Source organism: Panthera leo, assembly GCF_018350215.1.
Source record: "Panthera leo isolate Ple1 chromosome E1 unlocalized genomic scaffold, P.leo_Ple1_pat1.1 chrE1_random_Un_scaffold_49, whole genome shotgun sequence".
Taxonomy (NCBI): Eukaryota; Metazoa; Chordata; class Mammalia; order Carnivora; family Felidae; genus Panthera; species Panthera leo.
This window is the reverse complement of record NW_024962226.1, coordinates 233,422-244,650: the sequence shown is the minus strand read 5'-3', so window position 1 is coordinate 244,650 and position 11,229 is coordinate 233,422. Positions and strand designations below refer to the sequence as shown.

The window sequence follows — 11,229 nt, the reverse complement described above, 5'->3', positions numbered from 1 at the left end:
GGAGGGACAGAGAGAAAGGGAGACAGAGGATCTGAAGTGGGCTCTGTGCTGACAGCAGAGAGCCCAATGCAGGGCTCAAACTCCCACACCATGAGGTCACGACCTGAGCCAAAGTCGGATGCTCACTGGACTGAGCCACCCAGGCACCCCGACTCCTCCCAACATCCTAAATGTGACTGGTTAACGCCCTCCTCTGCAGAAGTGGAGGGATGTTTGCGTCTTCTGCACGTTGTGCTGCATTATCTCTTGGAATCGTGCAGCCCTGATCTGAGCTGGGTAGGAAAGCAGTGGTAGGTGTGGTGCTGGGCTGAACTGGAGAGAGCCCAGCCGCACGCATCCGACCCTCAGTGGGGTCAGCAGAGGCTAGTGGGGTACAGGTGAACAGTAAGTGCCCCCACCAATAAGTTTTCTGAAATAAAGGCCTGAGCAGGGCAGTCCTGGGTAATTACTGCTCTCACACATTCTTTACTCTAACCCTCCAGCATCTCCCTGCTAGCTCTCTGAGGGTGGGGACTTTTTTTTTTTTTTTTTTAAAGAAAACAAACAAAAAAACCCAATGGGAATTATCTACTAGCTTGTAAGGTTGAGGAACACCCTACTTCCAACTACACATTTTGTGTCTGAGTTTGAGCTCTTGGGAAGAAAGACAGGCCTCAGCCCTACAGTGGAGGTCGGCTCAGCGATCCAAATATTCTGGCAACCCCAAAGACCTCACAGAGGGGCCAGAGAGAGATGATCCTCTATGGGCAGGGGGTCAAGCGCGTTGTGAATAACTGGTATTTGGTGAGCCAGGGGAGAGAGCACCAGAATAGGCTGTTAATTAACTTAATAGTCTAAGCCCCTTGAAGATACGTTTTCCAGTTTCCAGAGACTGACCGTATCAGGGAAATGACGGAAAGATGCCCCGTTCACCCTACTTTGCCCATACTGTGTCTTGTGGAAATACTGGCTACCACGAGGGACTCTGGCTTCAGTCCTGCTTCTCTCGCCTGTGGCCCCTGTTGTCTGTAGATAAATATTTAACCGTTTACGTTTTAATTCCTTACCACGTGGCTAGAATTGGTTATGGATTTATACATTTTAATATGAGAAAAACAAGTATTTTATAAGCAATGCTGAGAAGCCAGTATCGGAAAGTAAACTTTGTAGGTGGCCTGAGGCAGGACGGCGTTCACTCTGTGACAATCTCACATGCTGTCTCACTCTCGTCACCCAGCTCTTCAGTAGTGGAATCTGTGGTCCGAGTCTTCTCTGCTGTGGCTTTGCCAGCCTCCCTGGGAAAAGGAGAAGAATGCCAAGGCTTTGACTCTCGAAAGGAACAATTCAACTCTTCATAATTTCCTCGTTTTAGAGAAAATCTTCCCCAATCACGTACCCTAGTTCCATCTTGAAAATCTCATCTTCATCAGAAGAATCCTTGTCGTGTAGCTTCTGTGCCATGTTTTTCTTGCGTGTGGCATTGAGGGGTCTGTACATGTCCCTAAGCCAAAGTGGCTGCCTTCTCCAGAAAAAGCCCTCCTAGAAAACAGAAAGGACAACGTTAGGTCTGTTTCCCCTGCCTTCTCCAGCCACGGTACTTTATCCTCCTCAGATTTACCTGATTGTCACTTTCCTCTGAGCATCTCTTACGCAGCAGAGATCCAAAGAAGCCCCTTGAAGGAAACACACACACACAGACAATTAGTGATTCGTACCATTTTCCATGCCTCTCACAATGTATTTCTCCAGTCTTATTAGCAAGCAAAATCAACACAGACCTGGGATCTCAGAAATAATTCCATACATGCTGGGCTTTCAGAATTTTCCTGTGTCTGTCCATAATGGCCCCACAGTGTCCCTGGGAGACCTTTGTATGTAACTTGACATGAAGTATAGGCAGGATTTTCACCCTGCTCACCTTCTGGCCCTTGGCCAAGTGCCCTTGTGCAGTCAACAAACTGGGTGACCACACGGCAGAAGCACCTAACTCTCTCCAGAAGCATTTTACATCAGTCCCCGCCAGGCTTAGCCTCACAGGCATCATTTGCTGGCGGGTGGGGAGGTGTTTCTATTTTCCTAGCTGCTTTACCTTACAAGATGAATCGCACCGAGTGAATGCCTGAGTCCAACCAGCAGTTATCTAGCTCACTGACTTTCACACTGCAGGCAGATGAGTGAGTGAGTCGTGAAATCACCTGAAAACACACGGCTAGCGCTAAAACACAAAATACTCTTTTTGAATACAAATGGAATAGGGGGTACCTGGGTGGCTCAGTCAGGTGAGCAGCCCAAGTCTCGATTTTGCCTCAAGTGATGATCTCACAGATTGTGACATCGAGCCCTGTGTCTGGCTCTGTGCTGATAGTGTAGAACCTGCTTGGGATTCTCTCTCTCTCTCTCTCTCTCTCTCTCTCTGCTCCACCCTCCCCCCCAAATAAATAATAAACTTAAAAAAAACAGAACAGAAAGAATCAGAGTGTATGGTAAGTTTGTTTTAGAAGGTACTTATGTCTATACGGTATGTGTGCACTGAGTTGTGACATAAAATGCAGTTCACAGCCCAAGAACAGTGTAGTCAGAGACGTGCCCAACTGGAAAGGAACCATCTTCTTTCTGGTTCTAGTGGTACTAGTGATACAACCGTCCGGCAAGATATCTTCCTTTTCTCCTTCTCCATCTCATTATTATAAAAGGAAGAGATAAATGATTATCTAAGGTCTCTCCCAGTTCAAATTCTATTGGGTCTGGATAAAGGGAATGGAGAGCGGGGCCTCGAAAACCAGAAGGAGGAAGAAGGAAGTTTTCCCCCTACTTTACGGGAGGGACTCATGTATTCTACCTTCCATCATGCTTGAAGACTAGCCCCTTCACCCCACGACTTTTGGCCCTCCCTATCCCTTCTCCAGAGCCTCTGAGAAGGTCTGTGGCCAGGCCTGATGCCCACCGCCAGCGGGAACGGGTCTGAACATTTCCACCCCCGTCCCCCCACGATCTTTCTTTAAAGGTCTAGTGAGCAGGTGCTCTGTGCCAGTCCCATTCTAACTCGGGTTTGGCTGGGCAGCTAACTTTGCTGGATCCAGGCAAAGCATTAGGCCAAATATGTATTCTTTCTGCCTTTGGTGATTTCCTGGCTGTAAAACAAGGGGATTGAAATAGATGAGTTTGAAAATCTAGTTCTAAAATTCTACTTTAACGATTGCCAGACTAATATTTACCTTGAGCTTCCTTCTTTACCTTCCTTGGCTGCTGTTCTATGAGAATAAATCTGTTTTGGAAGAAAACATGATCACAGTTACCCATCACAATAACCACTCCCTCCACATCTTTATTCATTCCTTTGCATTTTAGGTCTTATCTACCCAGTGAGATGATAACTTTTCCTAGGACAGGAATTTGTTGAATAGTCCTTTGACTCTTCAATAACACCTAACTCGCGTGCAGCTGGTAATACATTTTACTGACTGCCTCAGATAACATTCAACAGGTAATTCCTAATAAAAATTCTTGGGAGGAGGAAAAGAAAAGTGTCTACCAGAAACCTAAACAGCAGCACTGTTTTAAAATCAAGGACAAGAGTAGGATGTCTGTTATCACTGCTGCTATTCATTGGTGTTGAGGAGGTCCTAACTGATGCACTGGGGAAAAATGGAGTCGTGGAAAGGAAGAACTAAGACATATTTGCATATGAAATTACAGACAAACTAAAAGGCCCAAGAGAATCAACTAAAATTTTGTTGGAAGAAACATGAGAATTCAGCAAGATGGCTAGATATATATAAAATCAAGAGATCAACATGTAAACCTCAATGACTTTCCTATGTTCCATAAATAATTAATCAAAAGACGGAAGAATTATCCCATTTACAATTATCAATAAAAAGGCATAAAGTACCTAGGAATAAACTTAGCAAAGAATGGGTAAGACCTATGAGATGAAAACACTAAAGCTCTTCTGAAGGACATTAAGAAGAAACGAATACGTGATGTGAGACACTATTTTCCGAGAATAGTGTAAAGATGTCAGTTCCCTTCAAATTAACCTACAAATTCGGGGCAATCCCATTCAAATCCCAAGACAGTTTTTCAAACAAAAACTGGCCAGCTGACATTTGGTAGAGAAAATGTGCAAGCATAGCTACAAAATGGATGAAGAAGAAGATCACAGAGCAGACGTTAAAATACGTTCTTACAGAGCAACTGCAGTTAAGTATGTAGCGTGATACTGATACAGGAAAAGAAAACCAGGTTGATAGAATAGAGTCCAGATAACACTAGTATTTTGGATCCATGAAGAAAGAATGAACCATTCAATAAAAGATTTTAAAGTAACTGGATCTTTATGCAAGGGAAAAAAGTTAGATCCCCTACCTCGACCGTACCAAAACACCAGACAGATTCCATACAGATTAAAAATAAATAAATCACAACAAATATTATAAGAGTACAGAAGAAAATATCAGAGACTATTTTTATACCATGAGGCGAAAAGGCCTTGTTAACGAGGCCCATGTCCCATAAGCCATGAGGCAGATATGGTGACGGACTGTCCACACCCCCTGTTCATCGTAGTCCTTGCCCCCTTGATCCCCTGGATTGTTTGTCCTCTTCCTGTTGATTTATAAAACTCTCTTCATATGAAATATATTAATCCTTTCAAGGGCTTTCACTGAATTTCAATGTTTCAAATATTTGTCAGTGTTTTTATCGTGAAGGAGACGGAACAGTGGGATAGGAGCACAGGCTGACTGCAGGCACAGCTGGGTTCTGCTTTGGGTTTTGCCACAGGGGCCTTAAGCTGATCCCCTTCTATGTAGGAAAGAAGGATGGTGATATCATCCTCACAGGACTGTGGGGATTAAATCAGATGTCTGGTTTATTCCAAGCAGAAATCAGACAAGACGATCAAATCTATCAAATGTTTCTGCATGTGGTATCAGGTCACAAAGCTTTTTCTCACCACAAGATTATAAAAGTATTGATTCTGTTTTCTTCTAGCACTTTGATGGGTTCCTGTTTCTCTTTTTTTACATGTACTGAAATATGTTTTTTTAAGGTGAGAAATAGGGATCTGTTGTTATTTTCCTCCCAAATAATTAAGCAGTTGTTCTATTACCATTTATTTATTTTCTTCCACTGATTTGAATACTAAAAGGTAACATTTCAATGTTTATTTATTTATTTTTGAGAGCGACAGAGAGAGAGGGTAAGAGTGAGAGAGGGGCAAAGAGAGAGAGACACACACACAGAATCCAGAGCAGGCTCCAGGTTCTGAGCTGTCAGCACAGAGCCCAACACAGGGCTCGAACTCCTGAACCATGAAATTATGACCTGAGCCAAAGTAGGACGCTTAACCAACTGAGCCACCCAGGCGCCTCTAAAAGGTAACATTTTAAAAGTCCTAGTCACCCACGGATCTGTCTATTGCTGGACTCTGTAGGCTACTTCACATAAATATTACGTTGCATTATTCCTCATTGTGAAATTGACACAATGCCTCATCTCTTCCTTTGAACATCATTATTGTCCACTACAGGAAAAAAACTGCATGGTCTCTGACCTCAAAAAGTGTATCATCTAAGTAGGGAGAGGAAATAATGAAACCACATAAAAAAATATAAACACAAGGTTAAACCACATAGGAATTTAAAACAGCAATAGGAGTTTATAGAACTTCCCAAAAGCAAAAGGCTGCAGGCCACCTCAAGATGCAGAGTACTGACTGGACAATGGCCAATGATTTCTCTTCCCAGAGGTCATGGTAAGTTGACCCCACGCTAGTTCCTAGGCTCTTAGGCTGAGAAATCAGACTCTGATCTCATCAAGAGAGAACGCACTTCTTTCTGCATGGAGGCAATATCACCTTACCAATGTCACAGGATTGATCAAAATCAGAATGTCAGGTCATGACTTGACAATAAGGAAAACATCCATTCCACCCATTCCACAGATAGGGCATCTGTGTCCACATGATTGGGACTCCTGTCTCCTGTGGAGACAGGCCTCTGTGGCACACTGAAGTATAATCAGAAGGCTATTTGGTGAGAAGAGAAGTGGAAGAAAAGTAATTAGCTGAATCCAGTGTTTCATGGAAAGGACGGAGGTAGCTAGATCCATCCATCTGCCCCGCGGGCACAGCCCGGCTGGTGGGCCTGACTCTCATCTGCTGCCTGAGGTGCCATCTCTACTCTTAGGCAAGGCTAGGTGGGCACTGCCCATGTTGGTCTCTTCCTCACCATTTCTATGCTTTTACTACTGACCAACCCTCCAGAAGACAGACATGTTTCTCCTTAGCAGTTAATACATCCAGTCAGGTTTTACTCAAGTCTGATAGACCAGGAAGCCTTACATATCTCTGCTCTGATCCATGACCCTGATATTTCTCTCTTGAGGAGCTGCCTTTTAACAAACTGTTTAGCATATTTTTGTTATCAGGGGAGGGGAATGCGTCACTGCAGACCCTAAGAAATGGTGACAATCTCACAGAAGGACTAGGTCCAGGAGTATTACAGTATTCGGGGAAGGCTTTGTGAAGAAAGATGAACTCGAGTTGGCTTTTGAAGGCTCACGGGACTTCCACCAGCAGAGTGAAATAAAGGAATTTCAAGTGGGCAAAGTCACCAACAAAAGTAGGAATGGGCATGGTCTGACTAGGGGATGGTGAGGGGCTGCTTTGGCTGAAATGGAGGGTTGCCATGACAGATGGCAATATAGATATAGATATAGATATATATAGATAGATAGATATAGATATAGATATATAATAAGCATATGTATATTTGAATAAATATATTGAATATATATTCAATTCATACATAATTGAATAAAAGGTAAACAGGCAAGCTCCAGGAATAGGCAACTGTAATTATGACACGCTCTGAGTAGCCTGATGCAGGATTTTAGCTGCAGGGTTTTAACTGAACCTGTTTACACAATGCCTTGCGAAGTGGAGGAGAGAGCTGTAGGCACATCTAATTAATCAACAAGATGACACTTTTATCTCTAAGCCATGCCCTTTCTTCCAAGATGACTGATAGCTCCATGAGGGTGAAGACTATTTCTCTCTCATCATTTTAGCCAACGAGGAAAGAAATCAGTGGTAGTAGGAGGATGACTGGTGAGTGCATCGAATCGACATCATTTTTTTGAGTTGAAGAAATTTTACTATCATGTCAACTGTGGCCTTCTTAGACCTAATGTCTCAGAACAAGCTAATGGCTTGTTATCTTGGTTACAATCCACAGATGTCTCCCGGCAGTGGGGTTCCTTTTAAAATCCCTGGAATATACTTTGCAATAAAAGGACAAAGCATATCTCAGTCCTCCAGACTGAAGAGGGATATCACGTCGTGATAGGTGGGAAAGTGGCTTTGATTTTCAGTTTGTGGGTTCTGAATCTACTGTAAAGAAGGAATATAGTCTGGGAATCGGAATTAATTGTTGTCCTTACCTCAATGAGACAGAACACTATGATCAAAATCATCACTACTACAGTCACAGATATTGCCAAGATGAGTTTGTTGTTATAGCCATAGCCTGGAACTTCTTTTGTGAGCTAAAAAAAAGGGAAAGAACAATTTTTTTAGAAAACAGAGATAGGATGAAAGTTAACTATTCTTTAACGACTCTAAAACCCCATTCTTTCCGATGAATCGCTTATAGGTTCTTAAGGAATATACCAAATCTAATGTGATATGTAATCTTAATCATTAGCATTTTCTTCAAGACTTGATGTATCTTGTATGTTAGGTCCTCTTTTTGTCTCCTCTGGGAACAGCGGCACTGTTTCCTAAATGAGCAAAGTGGCAGATCACTGCCTTAGCCAAAATTATGTGGCCAAGACAAGACCCGGACTAGGAGCCCCCGGTCCTTGTGCTTGGGTCCATGTCCTAAACCACCTAAATGTCGAGACCCCACATTTGGGGATTTATCCTCACCTCCCTTGACTCCTGCTCTCTCTGTTCACTCTGGACTTCTGTGCTCTCATTGATATAATTCTCATTTTTCCATTGGTCCGTATCCCACTCTGCCTTGGACACCTTTACTTCTTGCTGCTCGCTGAGAAGCTTCATCAGGAGGCCTGTTCTGGAGATGAGCTTGGCACAGGCCAGCTGCACCTGGGTCTCAGAGCAGTCCATTTTCAAAGTCCGGATAACATGAGAAATGAGCCTTCTCACATCATTGCTGGGGATGAGGGACTGTAGCTGCTGGTTTAACTGAATTTCAAACAGATCACCCGAGGACGAGAGCTTTGACACAGTGAAGCCTGTGGCTTTTGGGGGCAAGCCAGTGCCCGCATTGTGGTATTCCCGTTGTGTATCATTGGTTTGTTTAACGGTCGGCATAGAGTTGTCTGCAGTAACAGTAGAATTAGCAGTGGAAAGATTCTTACGGTCTGTGAATTCAGGGAGGGTTTGTTCTGGCATAGTAGTGTTTCCTGTAGAAATATTTTCTTCAGAAACATTTTGAGCAGTAGTGTTCTCTACAGTAGTGTTTTCTCTGTAAGTTCCTGAAGGAGCAAATAATTCTGGAAAAGGATTTTTCTGAGGACTCAGTTCTCCCGGAGATGAAAAATCCTCTCGTGAAGGGGAATTTATGAGGCTCCTGACTGCAGAGGATGGAGGCCTCTTTGCAAGCAGCTGTCTATTACTGAGTGAACTTTCCTTTCTGGACTTTCGATTCAGTTTGGCCTTGGGTGTTCTGTGGACCACACGGGAGCGACTTTTATGAAAGCGGTGTGTCTTTCTGGGGAGTGAGGCTGGTCTGAAAGCCTTCATATTTCTAACTCTAGCATTTGCATCTTCTAAAACAAAAATGGTGTACGTTAAGTCTTTTGATTCTTTTTTCACGTCAGGTGGGGATTTTGGAGCGGGGGTGGCAGAAGGCCTGCCCAAAGAGTATTGCTTCAGGAAAGAAGAGACCGCTGCCTTGTGCTCATCTACGAACGAAGGCTCTGTATTGAAGGAGCTTCCCACTGATTTGCTGGGCCTGTGCGCCACGGGAAGCTCCCCTGGGGATGGTCTCCTGAGCCTTCTTTCCTTGGGAGCGGGGGTGGCAGAAGGCCTGTCCAAAAAGTATTGCTTCATGAGAGAAGAGACCGCTGCCTTGTGCTCATCTATGAACGAAGGCTCTGTATTGAAGGAGCTTCCCACTGATTTGCTGGGCCTGTGCGCCACGGGAAGCTCCCCTGGGGATGGTGTCCTGAGCCTTCTTTCCTTGGGAGCGGGGGTGGCAGAAGGCCTGTCCAAAAAGTATTGCTTCATGAGAGAAGAGACCGCTGCCTTGTGCTCATCTATGAACGAAGGCTCTGTATTGAAGGAGCTTCCCACTGATTTGCTGGGCCTGTGCGCCACGGGAAGCTCCCCTGGGGATGGTGTCCTGAGCCTTCTTTCCTTGGGAGCGGGGGTGGCAGAAGGCCTGTCCAAAAAGTATTGCTTCATGAGAGAAGAGACCGCTGCCTTGTGCTCATCTATGAACGAAGGCTCTGTATTGAAGGAGCTTCCCACTGATTTGCTGGGCCTGTGCGCCACGGGAAGCTCCCCTGGGGATGGTGTCCTGAGCCTTCTTTCCTTGGGAGCGGGGGTGGCAGAAGGCCTGTCCAAAAAGTATTGCTTCAGGAGAGAAGAGACCGCTGCCTTGTGCTCATCTATGAACGAAGGCTCTGTATTGAAGGAGCTTCCCACTGATTTGCTGGGCCTGTGCGCCACGGGAAGCTCCCCTGGGGATGGTGTCCTGAGCCTTCTTTCCTTGGGAGCGGGGGTGGCAGAAGGCCTGTCCAAAAAGTATTGCTTCATGAGAGAAGAGACCGCTGCCTTGTGCTCATCTATGAACGAAGGCTCTGTATTGAAGGAGCTTCCCACTGATTTGCTGGGCCTGTGCGCCACGGGAAGCTCCCCTGGGGATGGTGTCCTGAGCCTTCTTTCCTTGGGAGCGGGGGTGGCAGAAGGCCTGTCCAAAAAGTATTGCTTCATGAGAGAAGAGACCGCTGCCTTGTGCTCATCTATGAACGAAGGCTCTGTATTGAAGGAGCTTCCCACTGATTTGCTGGGCCTGTGCGCCACGGGAAGCTCCCCTGGGGATGGTGTCCTGAGCCTTCTTTCCTTGGGAGCGGGGGTGGCAGAAGGCCTGTCCAAAAAGTATTGCTTCATGAGAGAAGAGACCGCTGCCTTGTGCTCATCTATGAACGAAGGCTCTGTATTGAAGGAGCTTCCCACTGATTTGCTGGGCCTGTGCGCCACGGGAAGCTCCCCTGGGGATGGTGTCCTGAGCCTTCTTTCCTTGGGAGCGGGGGTGGCAGAAGGCCTGTCCAAAAAGTATTGCTTCATGAGAGAAGAGACCGCTGCCTTGTGCTCATCTATGAACGAAGGCTCTGTATTGAAGGAGCTTCCCACTGATTTGCTGGGCCTGTGCGCCACGGGAAGCTCCCCTGGGGATGGTGTCCTGAGCCTTCTTTCCTTGGCCATGTTCTCCACAGATGGCTGGGCGCTCTGTTTCCTCTGGATGTTCTGACGTCTCAGTTCTTTTAAGTGCCTTTTCCGTATGCCCTTTGGGCCCTTGATGACCTTGTTCACTCTCAGGAACTTTTTCCCCACACTCTCAACCTCGTCTAGGCTCTTCTCCTGCGGTTGGGCAGTTTCCAATTTCTTTGGAAAGATTTGACGTTTAAACTTGGGACCTAAAAGGCTGGAATGTATAAGCATGGCCATTTTTTCTTTCTTTTTCACGTCATCAATTTTTTCCTGAATTTCTGCATCTAACAAATTTTCCAGAAAGTAGAGTTTTCTCAGTTTATTCTTGTAAGTTGAATTGTTGGATCCAGGTTTAAGAGAAGGGTCCCCTGTGTCGTTCATCGAGTGACCCACGGGCTTGTCTCCCTCTTGCACATTTGAAAACAGAAGTTTAATGAACGGTAACAGCGTCGATTCTACGTCTTCTAGATTGCCCTCCGAGAAATAAGGCAATATGTAATTCAGTGCACTAATGACATCACTTTCGTCATTGAAGTCTAGCTGCTCGTTCATAAAGGCTGACAAACTGACACGATCTATGTCTGAGGACGCCTTCTCTGGCTCAATAGTCAGCTCCGTGCTGGCGCTCTTCTTTCGAGCTGTCAATACCTTCATGAATGATCCTTCTGCCTTCCTTAGGTATACTTCCTGATCTGTCGAAGAAGAAGAAGAGATGAGTTTTGATAATGAAAGACTGACAGCACAGCTCTTTGTCAATGCACAGTCATACGTCCCAGTCAAGCAAA

General features: G+C 45.2%; 1 protein-coding gene across 1 annotated transcript in view; it reads right to left on the bottom strand.

The window, feature by feature from the left end:
• Positions 1-1,063: 1,063 nt before the first annotated feature.
• LOC122212751 (leucine-rich repeat-containing protein 37A2-like) overlaps positions 1,064-11,229 on the bottom strand; it is a 49,888-nt gene continuing 39,722 nt past the window's right edge. Inside the window, exons 9-15 of the mRNA XM_042926717.1 lie at positions 10,998-11,136; positions 7,913-8,216; positions 7,426-7,530; positions 3,195-3,244; positions 1,598-1,652; positions 1,376-1,518; positions 1,064-1,274 (exon numbers count right to left, since the gene is read on the bottom strand). Coding sequence (XP_042782651.1) covers positions 1,172-1,274; positions 1,376-1,518; positions 1,598-1,652; positions 3,195-3,244; positions 7,426-7,530; positions 7,913-8,216; positions 10,998-11,136 — 899 coding nt within the window. The 3' untranslated portion in view covers positions 1,064-1,171. The remainder of the gene's footprint in view (positions 1,275-1,375; positions 1,519-1,597; positions 1,653-3,194; positions 3,245-7,425; positions 7,531-7,912; positions 8,217-10,997; positions 11,137-11,229) is intronic.